Source organism: Pezoporus flaviventris, unplaced genomic scaffold (assembly GCF_033815535.1).
Source record: "Pezoporus flaviventris isolate CSIRO_AGI_PZ_B2104156 unplaced genomic scaffold, CSIRO_AGI_Pfla_v1 ptg000132l, whole genome shotgun sequence".
Lineage (NCBI taxonomy): Eukaryota > Metazoa > Chordata > Aves > Psittaciformes > Psittacidae > Pezoporus > Pezoporus flaviventris.
In genome coordinates, this window is record NW_026892680.1 from 775,799 (window position 1) to 801,065 (window position 25,267).

The 25,267-nt window shown below is 48.8% G+C and overlaps 1 protein-coding gene across 5 annotated transcripts in view; it reads right to left on the reverse strand.

Moving 5' to 3' along the window:
- Window positions 1-25,267, reverse strand: part of EML4 (EMAP like 4) — a 124,201-nt gene that overhangs the window by 50,960 nt on the left and 47,974 nt on the right. For all 5 annotated transcript variants that reach the window (XM_061478881.1, XM_061478878.1, XM_061478876.1 and 2 more), the window contains exons 2-3: window positions 8,836-9,018; window positions 1,280-1,409 (exon numbers count right to left, since the gene is read on the reverse strand). In XM_061478881.1, the coding sequence (XP_061334865.1) occupies window positions 1,280-1,409; window positions 8,836-9,018 (313 nt within the window). The remainder of the gene's footprint in view (window positions 1-1,279; window positions 1,410-8,835; window positions 9,019-25,267) is intronic.

Below are 25,267 nucleotides of genomic sequence, written 5' to 3' on the forward strand. Positions count from 1 at the left end.
CTCAGACGAAGGGGATGCTGGCCACTCCACTCCGCTCCGCTTTCCTTCTGTCGCTAAGTGCTGAGCAGCCAATGAATCAAGGCGATTCAGCACAAAGGCAAGCTGAACACCACGGGAACTGGCCTGGCTCTCGTCAACGTGCCAAGAGCCACAGGGCTAAGATTAATGGAAAAGGGCTAAGTAAGGAATCCCTGTCGTGGGAGTGCCTTTTGTCCCAGTGCCTGTCACACTAGCAACAGAGACACATAGGGACCACTTCCCGATTCATTGCTGAAAAGTAAACAGAAAGAGTCAATAAAGAGATGCAACGAGACGCAGCGAAGAGTGAAGAGCAAGGCACTACCCTTGCTTTCCACATTCCAAAGGGCACTCAAGCTGCTTCTGGCCTGCCCTCATGCGCTTTCTATTTGCATGCAGCATTTTTATTCCCTGAAGTATATCACTTGCCTGCCTGGTTGTACAGCACAGTATTTAAATCCACACTAGAAGATAAAGCAGCCACTGGAGTTACCAGAGTACTCCACAGAGGCCAAGAATTTGTTCCCATAATTCACCACAGTTACACAGTAGGGTATTCTCTGCCCTGTGGCTACATCTGGCAGCCCGCTCTTCCCAGCAAGTAGGAGTAAGTGCAAAACCTACTGATGAAAGAAGGCATGCGCTCGCTGTCTGACAGGCCCACAGAAGAAAGCAGTTATACAAACACTGTGTTTACCACGTGCAACTGAAAACATGACACAGCGGGGGGGAAAGGCTATTGTTTGCTTCTTAACCCAAGCAGTGTTATTTCTATACATCTGAAATCCAATACAGATACCCTTCATAAAGCTTAAGTAGCCATATTTTGGGTTAAGATGTCTACGCAAGGTGGTTAACTTTTACCTTAACACAATTCACTATTGTTTCACAGCTCTTTTGCTCCTGCCTACTATTTACCCTGCAGGCAACGAAGTCAGTTTTGCCCTTTCATTCCTGGATAAAAGAATAAAGATGCAGATGAATACCAGAAGCAAAACTGTTCCGTTTGTATTGGAAATACCTTTGCCTGCTCCGTCCCTTGTGCATTTTGGATTCTGGACCCTACAGAAATACTCTCCAGTTAGGAATTCTTTTTAGAACCCTGCTGTAAGCTGCCTGAGAGCATGGTGCAAGTCCAAAGGGTAGTTTGTGCCTTACCAGACTTGAGGAAGCTCTGCTGCGGGTCACGCAGGGGCAACACTCAAACCCTTACTCTGTCTGTTTAAAGGCAATGATTTAAGTGTTAAGAAGAAGCCAGTACCTTTTTGCAGCAGACGAAAGAGTTTCTTTTCTGGCAACAGAAACAGAGGAACTGTGGCTTGTTTTCCTGCTCCCTGTACTCCCATTGGTTATACAGGACATGGAGATCGCTTCTCGGAGGCTTGGCTGACCTAGGGAAGAAAAGAGTGAAGAACACAGGGTTTTACAGCCGTATCCAAGGATCCACATGAACAACCGAAGCTTTCAGATGTGGACCCAATATCACAATGGCAGCAGCCCCAGCACTCAGGACAGCTATCCAGCCTGCATCCAGTGAAGATGGGAGAGCTGCGGTACTAAGACAGGCAAGAACCCATTTTGAGAGGGTTCAGTTTCTTTACTGCCATGCTGCCAGAAAGGACTTCAATGCAGTGAGGTAGCACATCTCTTTCCAGTTGTGATCCACAGAGATTCTAGACTATGGCTTAGCCTTGGGAAGTTGGATAGCTCCAGCAGCTGTGGGGCAGCAGGTCTGGTTACTCCAACTCTGTTGTTCAAACCCACCACAGCTCAGACAACACGACGTGAGGTTTCTTGCTCTCAGTTTGGTCTTTTTCTCTTTAGTAAAGAGGAAGGCAGCTGCAGGCAGAAGCCCTCTCTGTACTTAAAGCATCAGTAAGTTATTTCAGGGTTGTGATCCTAAGGATTCAGAAATCAAGCTTTTCGGATGCCTCTTCCATCTTGAAGAGGTATCGCCCCACGGTACAGGTCGGTACAGAACTATGGCATAAAGCTGCTGATAGAGCTCACTGCGGAACATCTGCCACATGCAGTGACACGACAGACTCCCTTGGGGGATGAATCAAGGCTGTGTGTGTGTGTGAAGAAGGCTGTTGTCTGTCAGATGCCCACTTCACTCATTGCAGAAGTTTGGAACTATGCAGTGAATGTGGGAGGGGACTGCAAGGAAGACTGCGGGAGCGAAGGCTCTTCTATTTAAAGAGCTGAATGCTCGTCTGGCAATTGGCTCCCAGACCTGCCTCTGCCCCAGCCCATCAGGGAAATACAAGGCACTTAAACCTGACATTTCACCCTTTCCCACTGCCTCCAGCCTTGCGCTTTTCCCCTCTGAAGCATTACATCCTGGGCTAATCTCACATTAAGTATTCAGAAATCAACAGTCGCTTCAGACCCCATCTCCGTGCCACATCCCCATTTAACAAACAACAAGTTGTTACTGCATCTCATGGGGTCATGGTGTCCAGTCCCTGACTTCAGCAACGAGTACGAAGGGCAGGAGAGACAGGGAAATACCAGGTCTGTGTTCATGGCAGGCTTGGAATAGCGTGACATAGATAAGGCATGAGGCCACACATTAAAGAGAGGAGTAAAAAACCAGTGGGGGAGAACTGACTGCTCTGCACACAGGGAGCAAACTCACACTGATGTTTCATTTGAACAACACCAGCATCTGGTCCATTTACCGCATCCCATTGGACCAGGCAGGCTGAGAGGCAAGTGCTTTCCATACGAGATGCACCCGTTAAGGGTACATTAGATTTCAGTACCCTGTGATGAAGGCAGAACCAGGCTGACCTGCACTAACCTACAGTGCTTCAAACGCACCAGGCAGCACGTGAGCACATCTGAGAGGAAAGCCAAAGGAGCATGCGGAATACACCAGGCAGGAATGAGAATAAAGGAACCCTGAAGAAAAAAAACCCCCGCTTAGAATCCCAGACTGGTCTGGGTTGGAAAGGACCTTAAAGCTCCTCCAGCTCCAACCCCTGCCATGGGCAGGGACACCTCACACAAGAGCAGCTTGCTCCAAGCCCCTGTGTCCAACCTGGCCTTGAGCACTGCCAGGGATGGGGCAGCCACAGCTTCTCTGGGCACCCTGTGCCAGCGCCTCAGCACCCTCACAGGGAAGAGCTTCTGCCTTAGATCTAACCTGAACTTGCCCCGTTTCAGTGTGAACCCATCACCCCTTGTCCTGTCGCTGCAGTCCCCGATGAAGAGCCCCTCTCCAGCATCCTTGTAGCCCCCTTCAGACCCTGGAAGCTGCTCTGAGGTCTCCACGCAGCTTCTCTTCTCCAGGCTGAACAGCCCCAGTGTTCTCAGCCTGCCGCTTAAATACAGGAAGACTGCAAAGGTTCTTCCTAAACTCTGCATAAATCAACCCAGCACCATCCCTTCCAACCGCTGGCACTTCGAGACCCTTTTGTTTGTAACATGCACGTCTGGAACACAGACTTGACTTTAAAAAGGAAGATACTGTACAAAACCTTGAAAGCTGAAGTGATTTTTACCCCTCTAACTCAGATGCAAGAACAAAAGCGCTTAAGCTTAGAAAGCACTTTTAGTATTAGAAGCCTATAAATAAGCTTCTTTTCAGTGTCAGAAGAAATCATCTTCTTTGTGGAGATGCGCAATATCAATGCCTATGATTCACTCCTGAACTGTGGATGACCTTAACATCTGTCTGCTCATCATAACAGATCAATGCCTCTCCAACCAGCACTAGCACAGCTTTCCAGAAACACGGATCAGGACACGCAGTAGCAGCAGTTCCCAGTACAGTGGGGAAAGCATTCAGTGGGGAGTGTAAAGAACACCGATGCTACAGGCACGCTGTGAGGAGTTAAGAAGGTGGGGAACAAACTGCTCGGTTCTGTCAAGCACAGAACGCTGCTATTTTCTTCACTGACAACATCCAGAATAACTCCCCCTACCAGCTATGACGAGCGTCAGTTCCTGCTTTACATCCAAGGACACAGCACCTCGTGGGTAACACCGTACATCCCTGCACGCTCACGGCAGGAACGGGCGCTGCTCCACGCAACGAGGAACGCAAGGACGATAAGGGATGCGTGCGGTGGCTTTGGGGTTAGTTGGTTTTCTCTGGACGCAGAGCAAAACATCAGGATCTAGGACAAACTGCACGGGCAGACTTCTCCCGCATGTCAAACACACACCAGGCTTTCCTACACCCCAGAACCAAATCCTGGTCAGTCACAGCTGAGCTACGCCACGCTCTATGCGCAATGAGACGTAAAGAACTACTGACAGGTTAGTTTTAGTATCACGGGTAAGAGCCTATACCCTACCTCTGACCACAAGCATTTTCCTGCCTGCAGTTGTATTTCCTGCTTAGACAACCTAACCGTGTGCACAGTTATTAGAGCAATTCTGCACATGAAAGCATGCTGACCACCACTGCAAGGGCAAGCCTATTTTATGCTTTCAGTGATGAAGCTTGCATCAATGAAACTGAAGTCAGCTCTTGTTAACACAAACCCAAATGCCTTAACGGTAGTGACGTGAAACCAGTGCAATGAACATGCCACCTGAAGTGCTGTGCTTCCATTAACGCAGGAAGGTGGAGTTTGATGCAAAATGCTACTTAGGATTTCTACACTGCTTCCCAAGAGAGAAGGGAGCAGGAAAGGAAAACTCTCCAGATTCCCATTATGAAAACACACTGCGCTTCAGTACAGAGCTGCTTCTGCCCGTCCCAAACATCCCCACTTTAACTAAGCGGCCTCTTGGTCTGCCAGCCTGCGCTCTGGGGCAGCCTCTCTGGAAACTGCCACCCACTGCTTCAGTTTCCCTCTGTGAGCTGAATTTGTGTAGGGGCTACCTGATAGCTATTCTTGCCCAAGCAATGGGGAATGCTCCTCCAAAGGTTTAACCTGGGACAAGGCTCCCCATCCCTTCTGGGTCCAGAAAAAGGACATGAACTCCGCTTCTCTACAGGCGGACATCAGAGGTGCTTTAGGTGGATGGGCACTTCTTCAGGCAGGAGCTCATGCCCCAGTGATATCATTAGTCTGAGACATTTCACTGGTGCTATTGTGTGCCACGAACTTGCCTCCACACCCAGAGCCTGAGGGATGGATTCTCCTGTTACACGCATTTTGACACCCTGGAAGACTGCAATAGGTTTTCCATTCACCAGCTGTGAGCCAATCCATCTTGCTGGCAGCCACAAGTACCAGAGTGCTTTATGCTTTCCTTTCCTCTGGGGTCCAGGTAATCTTTGGGTTTGGAGCTTTTTGCGAGTGTTAACAGCATCAATCACGCAGCAAGAGCAGAGACGTGCGGCAACACGAGCACAGAGCAGCCAAAAGCAAAGACCTTCCCACCAGAGAAATCCTCCTTACCAAGCCATCTACTGTAAGAAAAGAAAGAGAGAAAGAAAGGAAAAAGGAATCCAACCAAGCCAACCCCACACACTACAACCCCCCCCCCCCCCCAACCCTGTAGCTGCCAGGAACCTGTTTCCTAATCAAGCTCTTCCCCATTTCCAGTCCTCAGGTCCTGTTAGTTTCTCCTCAACTGTGTGCAGAGATGGAGAAGTACCACCGTGGCCTTTTTAGCCCCAAAAGATTTTCTCCTTTTAGAATGACTTTGAGAAATACTAAACAGGGAAACAAGCCCCAGATGAACACTCCCAGCCTGCTTTCCACTACACAGTAACAGACAAGTGCCAATTCTGTTGCAACCCCTACTAAAGGTATTTCCCTCACAGAGTATCTCCACTTCGTGCTTTACTATGGAGCACTGAAGGGGCTAAAAATTCTCACCCTTTATATCTCATACAGTTTGCAAATCACCTCTCCCTGTACAGAGAGCAGCTTGCTTCTGAGACAGGGCTCCAGAGAGAACATCAGAGGTAGGAACCTCCTGCCTGGCAGCCCCTGGGTTTGAACAGAAATGTACCCATGCCCGTGTGAGTTTTTCCACTGAAGACACGACTAAGCTCAAAATAGGCATGCAACAGCAACATAGGAGAAAAGACAAACGCAGACAGCCTACAAGGATAACGCAAACAAGTTCTCTTCACCTATAGCTGCATCAACCTATCGATCTAAACTAAAGGGACAGGTAAACTCGGAACAGAATGAGCTCTCCAGATACGCACTGCAGACAAACTAACACAAAGGATGAAGAGATCTCTTTTTGCATTAAGTTGAGCCATAAGCTGAGTGAGAAAAACAAGGGGACTTCATCCCTTTCAGCACAACTCCTGGTCTGTTCACAAGCCTTACTTTCAGCTTACGGAAATGCTCTCTTCAAAGGCACTGCTGGAGTGGCAACAAGAAACAAAACAGAGGTGTCACTAAACCCTTTTCGGCAGCAAGCAGGAAAGACTTGTTCAGACTGGGTTAGATATTGCCCCTCACTCCAACTAAAACTCTTCTGGCTGATGGGAAGATTCAAGATGGCTTTTTCAGGTACTACGATTCCTATGAGCTCAGGCTATTTCAGAAGTATCTACCTCACTGTGTTACCAACCTTCAAACGAAACATCTTTGGTATTCAGAGACAGCCACAGCTATTCTCTTTACTCCTTATGTATTTAAGGGCTGCTGGAGAGACAAACACTGCTGTGAATCAAAGCCTCAGCAGCTCTTCCTCTCAAGAAAACCTACCTATAGTATTTACCAGGAACCTGCAGTCGTTGTAATGCAGGTTCTTAACAGGATCGTGAACACCAAAAAGAGACTGGGAGGAATACAGTTACCTCTGCAGCAGCCACGACGTGACCAGGGAGAGCCCGTTACGTACCTGTACGTTACTCCAAAGTAACAACTACTTCCTTGAGGATTATTTTTGCCTGACAATTCAGCTCTCCTGCCAACCCTGGTCGCTCATGAAGAGAATCCCTTTCCTTTGTCAAAGCACTTCAACAGCTCTTCCTCTACTGAATGAACGTAACAGAAATCAAAAGTAGAGCCTCAGGTATCTCAAGAAGCTATGTGCGAGCTCGGTTTGAAATACTCATTAATGTATCGATGCTTAAATCGATGCTCACCTTAAACTTCTTCATCAAGCCTCATTTTAGACTTGTAAAAACAGCAGTGACTATGAAACATTTCCCTTTGTGACCAACTACACGGAGCTGATTTCATTATTAGTGAATTAGTATCAATTTATTAACAGTGAAGTTAACGTGCTGCCTGTTGCTAACTGAACACAACGGGGACACATCCACCACAATGGAGATACAGTGCCAATTAGTTAGAACTCACTGAAGTTCAATATATATATACACACACATGTGTACATCTGAGCCTGCCCCCATCTCTTTCCTCACGGTTCCATGTTACTGTCATTAACTGGTAGAGATGGAATAGCCCAAAGCTGAAGATATTTAGACACTCCTCCCCCCAGCAAATAATTCAGTTAGTTTTCACTGAATAAATCCACCTGGAGAACCTGGCATGGCCAAAGACCCCCAGAGGCCCAGGGAGGAGATGGCGTCTTCTGCAGAATGCCTTGGAGCTAAGTTTGCACTGCTGGTGCATAGAGTTTGCTGCATACGAGACAGCTCCAAGCCAAAGGTCTTTAGCCACGTGTGCATATCCCAGCTCTTCTGCATTTAAATGGGAGGAAGAGGGTCCTATGTCACACGTCTTTTGTCCAGAGTTTTCCACTTGGATATCTTCTTCTTGTCATAACGGACAGCAAACAGCAAAGAGTGATTTAGTCGCAACCCTTGCTATAGCTCTATTTCACACCGAGTTAGAGAAGGAAGTCTCAATCTCAATGAGACTGCAACTGCATACTGAGTAGATAAAAGCAGCATTTGTAAGCAAGGATGACAACAGCCTACCATTTAGCAAGCAAGAGAGAATGGCAGGATTCAGAGCCCAAGCATCACTTCCTTTCCTTCCATCTGGCAGAGAGACTGCAGAAACACTTCATTAAGGAACCTGACCTCTCTGCCACATCTAAGGTAATTCAAACTGCCAGCATTCGCATCTCTTGCACTTTCAGCCTGCACAACGCAGCCACCCAGAGGAGCACAGGCTTTGATGTGCTCAGTGTTACACTGCTGGTGGTGGCATGGGTGTACTTCAAGGCTGAATGTAGGGATGGAGCCCAGAGAACTCCACGCTGCGTGACTTGGTAGGGATATACAAGCACTTATGGTGAATTACAGCCGTGAATTATCTGAAATATGACCTAGCCTTGTATCTGATCATCTGGCTTCTTTACAACAACCCTATATGTTTCCAAGTTGCAACGTACAACTCACTAGCCACTCAGCAAAAGAGATATTGCTCAGTGGCTACAGGGCTGCTTCTTCCAAGGAACCAACTGGTGATGATGAACAGCAGATGAACAAAAATTAACCATAGTCAGAAAGCCTCCTCATTTGGTAGCAATGTGTTCTGGGCTATTTGCTTTGGTCTTCTTTTAGGAGCAGAGGGAAACGTAGCCTCTAACATGCCCCTTCAAGTGAGTAACTTGTAGGTGAAGTCAAAGTTGAGACTCTGAAGGGCCCGTAAGCCCCAGAGCCCCTGCAGCAGATTAAAGGCTGCAGCTGTAAAGCCTTCCACCATTTCAATTAAACCAGGAACCTTTCAACAAGAAGGAAGGTAGATGTTCGGAGGTGTCAAACATGTTGGCAAACGGTTAGATTAATATGGGATTTCAGAGATCAGAGCCATACACCATGAAGCCACTCTGAAAACCCCAAGTCCTTCAGCCCCAACATACCTACCTTTGCAAAGGAGACAGAAGAGGGGAAAAAAGAAGTGACCAAGGGAGAACATTCTAAATGACAACATTCTAACCCTATAGAGAGCTCACCAAATACGGCCTTACCTTTGCTTGGTGCCGACTTCCTCACAGAAGCTACATGATCTTCCGAGATGGCGAGACGCCTCAGCACATCAGCCAGCGCTGCCTTCAGCACAGTGATTTCATCTTCTTGTTGCTGGACTCTCAGCTCCAGGGCTGAAAGGCGGTCCTGGACATCAGACGTGCTCGCAGCGGAGATGCTGTCATCTGTACAGAGGGAAAACGGAGTAGGAAGAGGCATTTAACTGGTGTGCTCTAAACGAAAAGCCACCTAAAGCGTGATGTGCTGCTGCACGAGTATGCACGTCCCACCGTTCTGCAATACTGAAGGCGTTCAAGCAAACGTGTTCAGGCAAAGAAGGAATGGGTACCCAGATAAACTCGTCAAATTAATGCTTCAAGACAAAAACTGGCTAAGATAGAAGGCTTACGGAGCGTGGCTCTATTACAGTCACCAAAGGCAATGTGCTTTCTGTTCAAACAGTGCTTACCATTAGAGGGAAGACCAGGATGAAGCTTATTTCAATAGCCAAGTAAATGAACTAAACCTGTCTAACTGTGGTAAAGTTTCACTATATATTCTGTGGGATCTGTTGAAGATTTTTCATTATGATGGCTTACTATTAAAGCAAGCTGTAAAGTGAAACAAATAACTATATAAAGCCACAGTTTGACCACACAAGTACTGCTAGCCATGACCTAACTGCGTCAAGTGGCAACCTCAGTTTCAGTGGTCTGGATTCAGAGCTCTTAACTTCAACTTCTTCCCTTTAGCTTTTTTCACATCACCACCCTGGACGTGCCAGAAGCCCAATGACCTTAGAACAGCAAATAAACAGGCTACAGAAAGGTTCCAGAAATCTGTCTGGCCACACAGAGCTAGGCTAGCATGGAAGACACAATCCAGCCAAATCGGTTCTTCAGTGGTAAAAGGGAAATTACAGCTTCTGCATACCCTTTGCCTTCTGCCAAGCCAAAACAACACAGAACAGATCCTTTTTATTTGGCTGTTCCAATCAGTTCCAGGCCAACCACTAAAAGAGCCTCGTAAAAGACTGTTGCTCAATCACAAGGGACTGAGTTCCTCCCCCAGCCTCATTTAGGGCTTGCTAAATACTCAGGAAGGAACTTTCTGTTGCAGGTTTACAAAGTTTACCTGCACTATCCTCATACAGACAATACGAGCTCATGGCCCATGAAATACAGACAGGCAGGGAATTTACACTGAAGGGTAAATAGCTGGTGTTATTACTGTGATCATACGCAAGCTAAACTTTGAGCTCGCTGATCTTATGAGCAGCCACCAAGGGGTGAGAGAAAGAAGTTAATGCAAGCAACAATCCTAAAAGTCTATTTTTCACTTTAAAAAGCCTTACTCGTTGACACAGCACTCTTAAATAGATGTAAGTAAAAGAACCACTGAGCCAAAGCCCCCCCAGTGAATTAAATATGAAGGAGGTTAAGCAGTTCAATGCCACCTTCCATCGAGGTAAAACACGACACTCGTTCCTCCAGGACCAAGAACTGAACCGACCAAACTGAAAAGTCACAGCCATGTTTTCACAGTGCTAGCAAAAGGGATTGGTAAAACCCCCTGCTGTGAGCAGTGCAACGTATTCACAGTTATTACTAACCTGGAAGGGACAGTTAAGTTGTCATTGGTAAAACAATGAATTTTAAGGAGGTAGCACAAGTTCTGACAAGTACAAGGACTGATGGAGCACATAAAAAGGAACTTGGGTAAAGGTACCTTAACTGATGAAGGAAACCTTTTCCTTCAGGGGAGTAAAAGGAATGTAGGAAGTGCCATATAATTCATACTTTCGCTATCCTTACAACATGAACGCACGCAGTGGACCAGTCAAAATGGATGCTGCAGACAAGGACAGTTCTTTCACAACTGCTATAACATTTAATCCTTATAACTCATCTGACAGCCTTGGCAGTTCTGGGCAACAGATGGACTGGATGAGCTTCGAGGTCTTTCCCAAACTCGTTGATTCTAAGATACTTTGAAGCCTGCACTATGCAGAAGTCCACTTTTCTCACAAAAGCTTTCCAAATCCCTTCCCTTTAAAGGCCTACCCCTAAGCAGTTTAAACACAAAGCTCCCTTCGAGGGCATGCCCTTCCCTCCTCAGCAGGGAAAGAGCTCTGATGCAAGTACGAACTCAGTCACTCACTGAGAAGCGGGAGAAGAGCAAGGGAGGAGATGGACTTCTGCTTCACACCCGGTCTTTCCCTCGCGCTGTCTCGCACCTATCCAGGCCTTCCACGAGCCACTCTCACTTTACTGCATTACAAGGAGGTTTATTTATGTAAAGACAGGAAACTAGTCAAGGGAATACAGCAGGAACTTTGCCAGCGCAGGTGACCGCTGATCAGCCATTCACTTTACAAAGACCTTTTCCCTTATCTGGTTATTTTTATGATAAACGAATAGCATCATTTAGAGTGGTTCAGGGTAAGAGCACTGGTACTCAAATGACAGCAGAAACACAGTCAAGTGTACACATATGGTACTGTCATTCTCAAAACAAGACCTCCTGCTAGAGCAGCTTGCTCCAAGCCCCTGTGTCCACCCTGGCCTTGAGCACTGCCAGGGATGGGGCAGCCACAGCTTCTCTGGGCACCCTGTGCCAGCGCCTCAGCACCCTCACAGGGAAGAGCTTCTGCCTTAGATCCAACCTGAACTTGCCCTGTTTCAGTATTCCGTGCTCCTGAGACATCTGCATGACCCCAAAACCAGGGTCCATTTCTCACAGCCAGTGAATAGGATTAAACAGCAGCTCTAACCATCCCTTGGGCTCTCACCCGGAGCTTCAGCAGGGGTATCCCATACATAGTGATGGCACTTAACAGACCTCCCAGCCCACGGACCACCCCTCACGTGTCACCAGCCAGGCACGTGAGCATAACAGCATTTGAGAAGGATAACCTTTCATCACTCACTGACTAGGAGAAACTGGCTGCAGTTCTTCCCACTGAACCATCTATTCTGGGGCCCCTCACCAATTCCAGAGCATCCATTATCCCGTCTCTGACTCAGTTCCTCCCAGTCCCGACTAAACTGAAGGGCTCCATGTGAGACATAAGCAACAGTTCAGAAAAACAAATCCTACAAACTCCAGCAGATGGAAATTTCAACCACAGGGTGGAAAATCCTGCACTTGATCCAATACAGCCACACAAACCACAGGTATTTTTAAAGCCCTGTCTGCGAAGGCACCCACACGGTGCTCTGTTTTCTCCACAGCGGCAGGAGTCTTTTATTACAGAAAAGCAATAGAAACTACTTGGACTGGTATAAAGATGGGGCTGAAAGCGTCAGGAGGTAACTGACCCCAAAGAACCCTCTGTCACTAGGGCTGTGATCTATCCTCGTGCGCAGGGACAGCGTATTTGCACAACCTGGCATTTGTATGGACTCACAGAATTATTTGGGTTGAAGGGACCTTAAAGCTCATCCAGTTCCAGCCCCTGCCACGGCCAGGGACACCTCACACTGGAGCAGCTTGCTCCAAGCCCCTGTGTCCAACCTGGCCTTGAACACTGCCAGGGATGGGGCAGCCACAGCTTCTCTGGGCACCCTGTGCCAGCGCCTCAGCACCCTCACAGGGAAGAGCTTCTGCCTTAGTTCTAACCTGAACTCCCCCTGTTTCAGTCTGAACCCATCACCCCTTGTCCTGTCGCTGCAGTCCCTGATGAAGAGCCCCTCTCCAGCATCCTTGTAGCCCCCTTCAGACCCTGGAAGCTGCTCTGAGGTCTCCATGCAGCTTCTCTTCTCCAGGCTGAACAGCCCCAATGTTCTCAGCCTGTCTCCATACGGGAGGTGCTGCAGCCCCTGAGCGTCCTTGTGGCCTTCTCTGGACCTGCTCCAGCAGCTCCGTGTCCTTCTTATACTGAGGACACCAGCCCTGCACACAGTGCTGCAAGTGAGATGTCAAGTTGGCCGCTACTCTCAAGAGCGGTGAATAACCTGACTCTGGTTGATGCTTTCATTTCCAGGGAGATAACTGACACCTCTGGTTTTCCTACCACACTGAGAGAAAGAACAATGCCATTTTCTGCAGCTCAGTTAAGACAAGCTTATAAAAAGTGCAAAGGTCAGGAACTCTGCTCCATCTCTCCAATACACAGTTGAGTAAGTAGAACTGGACTCCACGCTTTGGCCCACAGCATCTCCTTCCCCTCCTCCGAATGCCAACATACATTATCTGGGTTTTGGAAAGGATGTGGCAACAGGAACTAAACCACACAACACAAATGTGGAAGATTAAAAAAGCTCCTTATCCCCAACTAATTCTGTATTAAGCTCTAACGTGCTCCCAGAAGCTAGACCTGGTGGCATGGAAGCCGAGTGGGAAGTTCTCCGTTCCAGCAGTTGCAAGACTCCCCCTTTAACACTCTCAATTACTCCAAGTATCCCTGACAGCCTTTGCTACCTGCTCATTCTCTCTCTCCCTCATCTCCCAACTTTCCCATTCAGAATCAAAACCAACGCACAGACTTCTCTTTAGGTTTCCAGGAAGAACACGCCGTCACACACCACTCTGCTCAAGGCTGATGCTCAACATCCAAAGCGATCACCCCAATGGCTTCCCTGCATTTTAATCATAAACCATGTAAAAAGGCTGCTTATTATTCCCTGTAAAGAACTCATGCAGGACTTGAATACGTGCCCACCTGGCACAGATCCATACAGATCAGCTCATCGCACACCCCAAACCTCAGTTAAAAACCAGAGGGGCACAAAGTCTAACTTTAAATCCTGACAACACTGCACTACTACATTACATTTGGAAAGAACACCACCACTACGGCACTGCTTTGGCCAAAGCTTCCTTAGGACTTCCCAACTGAGCACGGCATCCATGCACTATCTGACTGCAGTATTGTGTCTGCACACGATCCACGAGATGGTTTTCCCACAGCACATGACTGTTCTGCAATGCAGTAGTTGCTCCTGCTCTTTGCGGGCTGCTTTAGGGTTTATATGAAGCAAGTTCAGGTCCCCACCATTACCTCATAAAGAACAGCACCCATGTTTCCAGGCCATCTCATTTCAAACAGCTGGCGTGGCACAGAAGAGGACCTACTTCACCCCTAAGAATTCACAGCTCTATTTGTTCATGCTACACAGACATGTGCACACAGGCTCCTTTCCTGGACGCAACCAACCCGTGCTGTACTTGACCAACACAAGTGTTCTGCTTGCCCAACCTTCCAGTAAGTGCATTCTTTATAGGGTGAATGCTTTAAGAAGGAACAGATCAGATTCTAAGCCTGCCAATACTAGTTTTGATAGCTAGACTGAGAAAACACAGCACTTACACACACTGCTCGTATCTGACACTGGCATCCATGCAGCCGCTGAAGAGGCAGATAATTACGTGGGTGCTCTCATGTACCCTTCCCCAACTGCACGCTTCCCATCAGCTCGATGCATCTCAACAGTAAGGCCTCTGATGGGATTTTCACCACCCACTACTTAGAAAGCCTTGTTGTTTTCATGTACGTTTCTTCCCCTAACGTTGCTCAGCTCTTGATGCTCCTGACAGGGTTCCACAGCTCCAGACTCCTGGACGCTTGGCCTTCAACCAGCAGAACAAGCCTTTCCCTTCCAAAGAGGTGTTTCTGCTAAACACAAGTGACCCCTACACCCCATGGACAGAATTCACCTCCTTGGCATCCCCCCGTAATTCCCTCAGCAGCAATCCCAGTCACCCCAAGCTCTTTTTAATACCTGATGCCACCCTGTTTTCACGTCACAGTAAGAGAGAGGGGGGCAGAGAGCACCCTTTCTCACACCTAGATCTGGAAGTTCCCATTGCAGCTCTCCTGCCCTCCCCCAAGGCCACATGGAAGAACCTGCATGTTCAGCCTAACCTTAAACCTCAGGATGGGGAAGCGCTGGGCTCCCACAGGTACCTCGCACCAGATGTGTCCAGGGCTGCAGGGCGACGGGCAAGTCTCCCAAGCTTTAAACTGGGCAATTACTTCATGAGAAAAATCAGATAATTAGCTGATGCTTTTGATCTTAACCTCTCTTCAACTTCGCTCTTCATCTGCTAAACGCAAGCACCATCCCACGCAGCAGAAAGGTGTGTGGCTACTGAGGCACTACTGCAAGAGCTGCAGCAAAGCAGCACTTTCAGTTCACCCTTTCCTTCAAAAAGGAAGACTCAAAGCTTTGCGTAAGGACAATACAGGGAGACACGGAAAGAAACTGAGAGCAACTCAAACCCCTGAACGAGTGCTTTTGAGGCAGAATCGCCCTCTCCAAGTTCCAAGTTAGGGGAGACTATGACCAAGCAAAGGCTGCATTTCAATACCTGTATGGTCCAGAAGAATAAATACAGGCTTGAAGCATTCACCCGACCCTGACTTTTATGTTCAGCCTTTGACTTCCCACCGGGAACGCTTGTCTTTAGCCGTATGTCATGACTGCGCCAAGGTACAAACGACAGCAGCACTGACTGTCACAGACCCGCTCAACACAGCGAGCGACAGTAACGCCCGCATTCAGACCCAGCTACCCAAAACATCACCAAGTCCAGCACAAGCCGACTGCACAGAGAACAACAGGACCATGGGGAACACCGGTTTTCCTGGAGTATTTTATAATGGGCAAGAAACAACACAGGAGAGAAGAGTACTCTCAGTAAGCTCAGACTGCCCACGTCTCCCTGGGGCCAATGATATCCCAGCTGCTTGTGTCGGTGATGGGGGTAATTCCAGCTCACAGACAGGGGAAAGCTGTTTCTACTCTTTCAGCTTGCCACATTCCCATCTATTCTAGGCTATCATTTCAGCAGCGGGACAGAAAAGCACTGCGCTCACTAAGAAATAAAGCAGGCAAAGCAACACCCCTTCTTCTTTCATGGATGCAGTTCATCTTGCACCACGCCACGTTTACTGGCCAATTTCGCTGCTCTCAAACCCTGAAACACAAACGAATGATCTCCAGCTCCTGTTATCTACCATCAAGTGAGACGTTACTGCTGTAAATCCAAGCGTTGGAACAGCTCTACGATCTGTTGGACTGACTGCTGCATTGTGCTGCTGTCTCTGCCTTCCCCCAGGCCCCGTAAGAACCTAATCTGTAACATCAAAAACACCACTGTGCAAACTGAGTTTCTTTGATGTCATTCCATGCTATTCTAAGCCAATCCATCAGGAATGCCAGTAAACACAACTCCATCAAGGCAGGAAAACGACGGTCCTGGCCCATTTCGTTCATTTCCTTTCCCAAAGGAACGTGGTCTGTGTCCATGCTGCCCAGGTTGTACAGGCTGTGCAGGTGGCAGCGGCTGCTTGTGTTTAACAGACAACAAACAGGATGTTATCTTGCAGATTTAGCACTATGTTTACTCAGCAAGAATAGTCTCCTATCGAAATAATGGGCACGCATATAAAAACAGCTGTAGGAGTGTACTGCCACATTAAAGAGATTCACTTCCTGATACTGCTATCAAACACCGAGCACAGTGCCTGCTGTTCTTGCCCATCTTCATCCTCCTTCATGCTTGAGAGAACCTGCTCGAGCCTGTCCTCTGCAGCATCATTTCAGGCCCCAAATGCAGGCACCCTTGCTCATCAGCACGCTCCCAAATCCACAGCGAACCCCTCGTGGGTGCCTACACAGCAGGGCAGGATGCCACGCTCCCCCCACAGCCCCTTCCCAGGGAGGCTGGGGAACCACAGCCCCACTGGAATTTGGTTTCATGGTGCCGGCATCCCCATGGGCGCTCAAAGCTCCCCCTCCCCAACCACTCCTCTGCTGTGAGGGAATCACAGCATCAACCAGGCTGGAAAAGCCCTTTAAGCTCACCCAGCCCAACCATTCCCCAGCACTGCCAAGGCTGCCCCTGACCCATAGTGACTGCAGCCCTGCCCTGGGCAGCCTGTTCCAATGCCTGAGCACCCTCTGGGGCAGGAATTGTTCCTCAGCTCCATCTGAACCTGCCCTGGTGCAGCTCGAGGCCGTTTCCTCTTGTCCCATCCCTTGCTCCTTGGAAGGAGAGCAGCGTCCGTGGGGTGGTTGTGCTCAGCAGAAACACGCTTACACAGAGGAGGCACCAGAGCTGGAGTCACCAGAGCTGGAGTCACTGCGGGGTATTTGAGCTCTTATCTCTCCAAGCCACAGGACACAGTGATTCCAGATAAAGTCAAATCTGTTTGGAAAGAGACTAAATAACTCTGCTGCCTTATCTTCGCTTTCTGGTTTTACAGGTATAGGAGTTCCTTCCACTTACTCACAGCCCTCTGTGGCCAATGCTTCGTCACCTCCCCATACCAAAGCCCACTCAGTAAAATGCCAACTTGCTCTCCAACAAGCTAAAGCGACCTTGAAAAGTTGCCGTCTTCCTTTGCTCTTTCTTACCCAAAAGCTAAGGATGGCAATAAGCTCTAGCAGGAGAGAAGCCTTCTGGAGGGAGCACTAACTCCAGGGTGAAGATTCCTCCTGCGACCATTGCCACAGCAGGAGCAGGATGGTTGTGCTGTACCAGGATGGATGCCCATCACGCTCCACCCCAGCAGCATCTCCTGCAGCAGGCACCCCTTACGCCAGCTCTGCACTGAGATGTTGCACTCACTGGTGCAACAGGGGATATTAAACCTCTCCTGGTCGTGTAGGTGAGAACAGACACGGGGTTTGCTTGTGGTGTTTGTTAAAATCCACCTCTCCAACAGCCAGCGCTTACTCCAGGTGGAACGAAATCAACAGCAGATTTGGGTTTTACCTAGAAGAGAACTAAAACCTCTCCGTACAGGCCAGTCAGAGTACAGATGCAGCTAAGCTATCTGCTTAGGGTCCCGGATAAAGCACGAGCTGCTGACTCCCACGCAGCCACAGGTGGTTATCTGCAACCACTCGCTGCACATTAGTCATCATCTCCATCTCAATTACTACAGAGCAGCAAGCACTGGGAAACGAAGAGGGTATCTGTGTCATAGGAAACGCTGCTCAGACCAGACAGCGAGCAGAAACGTCTGTGCGGGTGCAAGTCAGTCACCCTCAAAAAGGGGAGCCACGCATAAAGACAACTAAGAAAACGCCTAGCTCTTTAGTTCAGCTCCTTTTGGTTTCTTCTGTTGGCAATTAAACAGCTCCAGCAAAGCCTGGAAGTTCCCACCTCTAAACAAGGGGTGGGTGGAAGGCATTGCTCACACCTTCCCTGCTGCTGCCTGACTTGCTGTGTGCGTACCAAGTATTAACCTTGATGATCCTACACTAAACTACACTTAGGCTGCTTCCACAGAACTGAACACCGTACAAATGAAGCCAGTTTCAACGACCACTTCCATCGTCAATCCTGGCGCTGTTATGCCTCAAATGGAAAGCTCCACTGAAAAGGAAGGAATTAGGTCTCATCTTTATTTAGGCTAATCCACAGAGCAGGTTTCAGAGTCGACTCCCCTGCAAGCAAACACAACCCCCCAGGAACAGCATTAGGTGATGCTACAACTTCCCAGAGAAAGAGCAATCCCTGAACAGAACATTTGAGATGTGGAAGTCCTACAGGAAATTGAAGTGCCACAGTTGCTATTGGTAAATCACATGAAACAGCCATGAATGCCTGTATGGAATCTGCCTGTATGGAATCTGCCTGCATGGGAAAAGCACGTGCCTTTTCCCAGGGATAGCTTAAGCCATAAGCTGCATTTTCCCCCCGTTTTCTTCTTCCCCAGAATCATGGTGCTCATTCATCAAGAACTGACATCAACCAAAGCCTCCTCAGAAAGGGGATTCTGTATGGGCTGAAGTACCCCCAAATAAAGCAGGGATGTTTTGCTGCCCGTGCCCACCAGCACCAACGCAACCACCCAGCCTCTGCATTGCCACCCAACCGGCCACTCACAGAGCCACATTGGGTGTATCACTTCCAGCTTTCCAGACCAGATCAGAAACAGCCATGCTAGATGAAACCTGCCTGTATCCATGAAGCTTACAGTTTCATACTAATACACTCCAAACTCATGAAGTGGCAAATAAACTTGGAAAAGCTATATATTGTTTCAAATTCAGTTCTCTCTCGTTTAAAATCCTGGAGATTGCTACAACTTTGGGGGGAGGAACAATCTAAAGCCAAAAAAATAGACTAGTTACTCCGAAAGCAGCTATCATGGGATGCCACAGATTACCCACTTTATTCCTTTAATGCTTACGTTTTAAGATTGATTAATTCCACATACACTTATTAAGCATTTGCATTACTAATCGAGCTATTTCTACGTATTAAGGAACCATCCAGGAGCATGCTATTTCTGTGGCCTACTGCCAGCCAAAGTAACAGGACCCTTCATGCATGAGAAGAATCCACAGCAAAACACATCACTAAGAACAAAACTGGTTTATATGTTTTCTGCCTCTTCTAAGCTTTTTCTGCTTGCCTCATTTCCAGTGTTAGCGGGAAAGAACTAAACTCGAGTTAGGATGCGCACGTTCTCTGGGCGATGACCCAGGGTACGGACACATCAACTAGCAGGGAGTGAGCCCGAGAGGGAGTTCACAACATCACAGCTTGCACGCAGTAGCCACTCAAACACACGCTTACTCCAGACTAATTGCCAGGCTGTTTAACCCACTAATCCACATTTCCTGACCTAGCGTGGCAACATGCTCCAAGCTTCCACCTCCCCTCAGCTCCTTGCAACTCAAGCGTCACCGTAACCCCAACGTAGAAATTGCACTCCATCAGCACAGCTCTGACTTTTACCCTTTATCAGCTAAGAAAACCACTCCCCCCAGCCCCAAACCATTGAGCAACTGAGTAAAAGCAATGGCAGCAGATGCACGCAGAAACCTGCGGGGCCTATTCAATCGGCTTCTCGTTCATTTCAGGGATGGCTGTGGGTATCCTATGGTTTTAAATGCTTCTGAGCATCACAGACAAACAGGGGCAAACCCCAGCAACTTCATGCAATCTTAGAGCATCTGAAGAACAAGAAAGGTGCCGGGAGAGAAGAGCAAAGGCACCTAAATTCCACCTGGGTTTTATGCCTGTATCAGAGCATCTTCTCATTGCCCAATAAGCAATTGTGACTAACGACCATCCTTGTCTGGTCATTCCCTCTCCTCCGCAGCGGCTGCCCGGGGGTTTTCCTGTGTTTCTTTGCAAGTTCTGCTCTCAGAGCTGCTCTGGCTCAGTGCAGAGGGAGCAGGCTGAAGCAACACTTCAGTTGTGCATGCTGCAGGAGGGAGGTCTCCAACGCTGCTGCTTTCCTGACTCATTGTAAATGTGCCTGTGCGAAGCAGAGGTGCGGCGTAGCGTTCATAAAGACTCTTTCTTAGGTTTCTTAATCTGGGCATTACTCAGAATTGGAGAGCAAAGACTCAGTGCTGAGAAAGTACGTGCAGTCTGACCCCTTTTAGCTGACCTTTAATGCCAAGTCTGCTGCACCAACCAGACCTTTGGTATTTCGTTAACTTTGACATTCAGCAGCTTCAGCTGTGCCTTGCAGTTACTCCACCTTGCAAATACTTACTGCAACTGCTAAGAAACTGCTAATCGCTGCCCTGCACAAGGCATTATCTTCTCAACCCCCTTTCGATGAGTAGTAAGTGTTCCTAGAACTGTGAGCAGCGAGGCAGAGCCCTGGCCAGGCCGAGCAGGAGATACACTACTAGAAAGGTTAGGTACCCCTGTTAAAAGTGTGGTTACAAGTTAGAGGAATGAGACTTTGCCATTGAGTCAGGGGAAGCATTAACCTTGTAAACAGCAGGAGAGAAAACCCCTCGGGACCTTTATGGTATCTGTAATTTCATGTTGTGTCTAACCAGCGCTGCTGTTGCAGTGCAATCCTGCAGGTATTTAGTTCCATACTATAGAGTAATAATGCAGCTATTTACCAAAGCATGGTATTTACCAAAGACTTCTTGTTTCGTTTCTCAGCAGAGGCATACACCCAATTCCACATAATGAAGCCTGGCAACAGCTAACCCATCTAGCTCACAGCTCACTGCATTAAGCACCGACTCAGCTAACTCACAAAGCAAGCAAACACTACTTAGTCCACCTGTGCTTATAGTGACTCAATACAACCACCCCATCAAAGCTTGATTTAACTCTGGTGGCGAGCAAAATTACACTAACCTCATAAGGAAGCAGAACTTGACAACAAGCGTACATTATCCTGCAAGTGATGGTAGACTTCTGGGTGCATAAGCAGCAGCAACGGTACTTTACATGCTGTAAGGAGATGGGATTTCACCTCTCGATGCAAGACAAGGATCCTAGCTGAAGATGTGGAAAATGATGCCAGACTCCTTTACTTCACCTTGAGACCCTCGCCCACGACCACCAGAAGGCACTGTGCAGGCGCAAAGGACGTCTTAGATCATTATAATACAAAGCAGGGATAGGACATGAATACGTATAGGTGCATTGTACAACCTCATGCATACGTATAACTTTAGAAGATAAATATAAAGGGGAAACGACACTGAGGTGCACATGCTTTTGGAGGAGCTATCCCCCATGCGCCTCAGCGCTGAATGAAGCATACCTACTTTACAGCTTTAATGAGCTGTGGAGTCTGTCCGCGCATCAAGTTCAGCATTCCTGACCCTCATTCCCCAGGGCAACTGCTGCTCACCGAGCACTGGATTCAGACACACACAGTATGCCAAAAGCCCTCGCTGGTCTTGCCACTTGGAATTCTCTTCCAGGTCACGCAGCGCAGGTTTATAAGCAGGCGGGTGGGAATTCTCCCCTCCTATCAGCTGAAGGGAAGAGCTTGCTCAGAGGCTGATACATTTGGGAGATGGGAATGATAATATGGTTGATTACTTAACAACTACTCGGAAGGAGTCGTTTAAAGCAGCTTTAAAACTGGCTCCGACCGCACTGACTCCCACACAGTCAAACCATGAGTCAAATCCACTGAAACCTACAGCAGGGAACCCCGATTACTGCAACATGCCAGGTGATATGGGCTTTTTCAGGCTGCTTCTTAAATGTGATTTCTTCAGAAGCATTAAGACACCGAGATTCACACTTATCACCATCACTGGCAGTGTGCCTGGAATGCCAGCTCAAATGCTTCCAAAGCAACTACACCAGAACTCGTCTCATTTCAAAAGGCTTCACTCCACCAACACAAACACTGCAGCCAGGGCAGTGCAAGGCTCCAAGAAAAAGCCCTGTTCAGGGAGAGGTAATCTCCTGAATGGGCTGATCGTTGGTTTATTTAACTCGTCCCCATTCAGTCCCTAACAATTTTAGCTAAAATATCAAGCTGAAAGTAGGAGTTTTATGTCAAATTTGCCTGGCTTTGCCTACATAACATGCGCTAGGAAGAAGAAAGCTGTTTTAACATCTAAATCCTTAAAGCAGAGTTTCCCACTTGGGAGAACCAAGCCCAAGGGGGGCCCAGTCTCACCCCTACAGAGCCACCGTAACACCACCACCTCTAACACCACTGCCTCCAGTGACTGGCAAATCCCCACCTACGCATCCTCTCTGCTGGTCTTAACACTTCTGTACTGAGTTGTGTCACCGAAGCTATATTCTAGTCCAGATCTAAACTGATAGCCAAGATCTTCCCGAAGAACACATTATGACACAAGCCCTTGCCTTAGCTTTGTTATTTGACTAATGAAATACAAGTAGTAAATGACCAGTTATCCCTACTGACACCAAGCAAGCCCCTCTAAAAACGTGGTTAAGCTGCTCATCAGCACTGATACCCCACCTGCCAAAAGGGAGGGCTAGTTCTTCATGCTGAATTGGGGATTCATTCTTAGCTTTGGCAAGAAAAGAGCAATTGGACATAGGGACACCTGCATGCATACGTGCGCACAAAACACATCACAAGGTAAGGCAGAGAAGTTCCTATAGGAGGGTGTTATCACTATAGGGTATGAAACCTCACCTGAAATGCCCAGCTGTTAGTACAGAGCCTTCGTCTCCCTCCAATACAGCAAGGATGAGCACGTATGCCCTCCCAAGCCCCCAAAATCAATTGTTTCTACAGCTCATTCTCAGGCTTCTTCCTACTTGTTACCACTGCAAAGCTGCTACAAAGCCCTCACGGCAAGGAGCTCTCAAGGATGAGGTCAGAGATCTCATGTGAAGGAAGCACTTGTTGATTCTCCAGCACACCAGTTTCTTATCACTGATTTGCCAGCCAACGCGCTCCTCAGAGTTTCATATGAAGGTACATTAGGTTTAATGCCATAAGTAGGAATCAAGTTTTCAAGCAGCAGAATACCGATTTAAATCAGCAGAATTCTTAGCAATACGCTGCTAAGAACATGCAAAGCTGCATCTGCTTTGAGTTGGAAGTGCACCTTAACGAGAAATGCTCTTTTATTCAGCAAACTCCTCAGCCCTGTATCCAGATTTTAGTAAAACTTCTTTTCCAAGATGAAGGGAAAAATCAAATAAACCCAAGAAGAACACGTGCATTGGGAAAGAACGGGTTTGCGTCCACCTCCTTCTGCTGGAGTTACAGGCAAATCCCGAAGGGAAGTCCATCATGCCGCACTCACTGCTGCGACTCGAGATATGCCTCAAGCTCAAGCCTGAGACACTACTACATTCTTTTACAATCACAGAAACTCTTGCTATGCTTCAGCGCCAACGGAAACGTCTGTAACATAAACCTCTCCTGACGAGTAACAAAGCTGCAAGTTACAACCACCAGAGACACGGCTGTTCTTCGGGATTCCGAGGGTAAAAAGCCAAGCATTCACCTTTCTTTTCGACCCTAAAAATCCCTGCAAACGGCTGCATGCAGGACTCATAGTTTCACAGCTTCCAACTCGCCCTACCTCTTCCCCGGGGTTGCAACATCTCGGATTCTAAACCGAATGCTTCGAATTCTGAAGCAGATAAAGCGCAGCGCATTGCCTGCTTTCAGAAAGTACGCTGTAGCAAGGTCATTCCTTTCCCCCAGCAAACACACACAGAAACCCGTGCATTAAGAAACGCCTTTTGCACCGTTCTTTTCAACCAAACCTTCCCGTTTCAGGCCAGAAGTGCAAGTTTCCTATGCAAGATGCTGTATGCACACCAAAGCCGCACGGCGTGACCCAGCAAACAAAGCCGAGCCGCTCGGCGAGGCTCGCTTCCTTCCTCCGCCGCACACAAGAGCGACCCCACATTTAACCTCTGATGCCTTTTGTTGGGGGGTTATTTGCTTGATGGGCCTTCGGCAGCTTTAACTCGTACACTTCGGGCTGATACGGCCAGGACGCAGCATTAATTATGTGATTTACGCGGATTTGATAGCAGCCGTCTAAAGAAAGGAAACGGGTGTAAAGTAGCTCATTTCTCCCCACAGCACTGGTAAGAAACAAGCCGGGCGAAACAAACCAGCTCAGTCCCGAGGGGCACACGCATGTTCGACGCACACACAAGCATAGCTGCAGCAACAGTTATGAACGAGGCTTTGCTGCCTCCTGCCCGCACGTCCTGCGGCGCCTTCCTCCTGCTTTTCCTTTGTAAAACTCAAAGGAGAGGTGGGTATTGAACGACGGAACCCCTTCCCAAGGGTCCCTACGCACAGGGCAGGAGCACCCACACCAGGAGCCTTCCATGCATTAACTCTGTCACTGCCGCCCCGTATCACAGACATTAAAACACCGGTTAACGCTGTTACTCTGTCTCCCCGGGCTTAGGGTGCTGCTGAGAGCGCCCCAGCCTTGCGCTAACGCACCTTGCCGCTAGAAGCCAGGGCGCAGAGTCAGCTTCCCCGCACCAAGGGGTCCCGACCGCCGCGTTCCCATCCCCACTTCCCCTCCTGTCCCCGCAGGGACGGGCACCGCCGAACGCGAAGGCGGCCGCGGGCGGGGGTACTTTACCCGCGCAGCAGCTGAGCGCGCCCAGGCACGACAGCCCGTCCTCCATCGCTCTCACCGACGGCGAGCCGGCCCCTCCGCGGGCCCCTACCCCGGCCCGGCCCGCATGGCCAAGGGAGACTCCCTCCGGGCCACAGAGCACGGCCGGAGCCGCCGGTCCCCGCAGCAGAGCGCGGCCCGAGGGGGCGGGATGGGGCCGAGCCGCTGCGGCTGCGGCAGGGAGGGGCCAGCGCCGGGCCTCCGCCGCCCGCAGCACGGCGGTACCCCCGGACACCGCGGGCCCCATGGCCCTGCCCGCAGGAGCCCGCTGCTCCCGGCGCCAGGCACCGCCGGTTGGCTCCGGAGCCCCGGCGTTAACCGTATGACGCCAACCGGAATCAATTCGCCCTCGGTCCGGGCGCAAGGACCCGCTAAGGAGAGGGGTTCTGTACTTCAGATAGACTATTAGCGTGTCGGGAACAGCACGGCTCTAATGAAAACAACGCGGCGTGAGCGGTTCACACGGGGGGAGGAGGGGAGAGGAAGGCGGAGGGTGTTTGTTTAGCGTTATATCCGAATGCTTTTCATCTGACATCGCTCGAGACGAAAAAGCAATGACATCACTGGCAATGTACTCACAGCCGCTATGTTAAACCCGAGCGAAGTA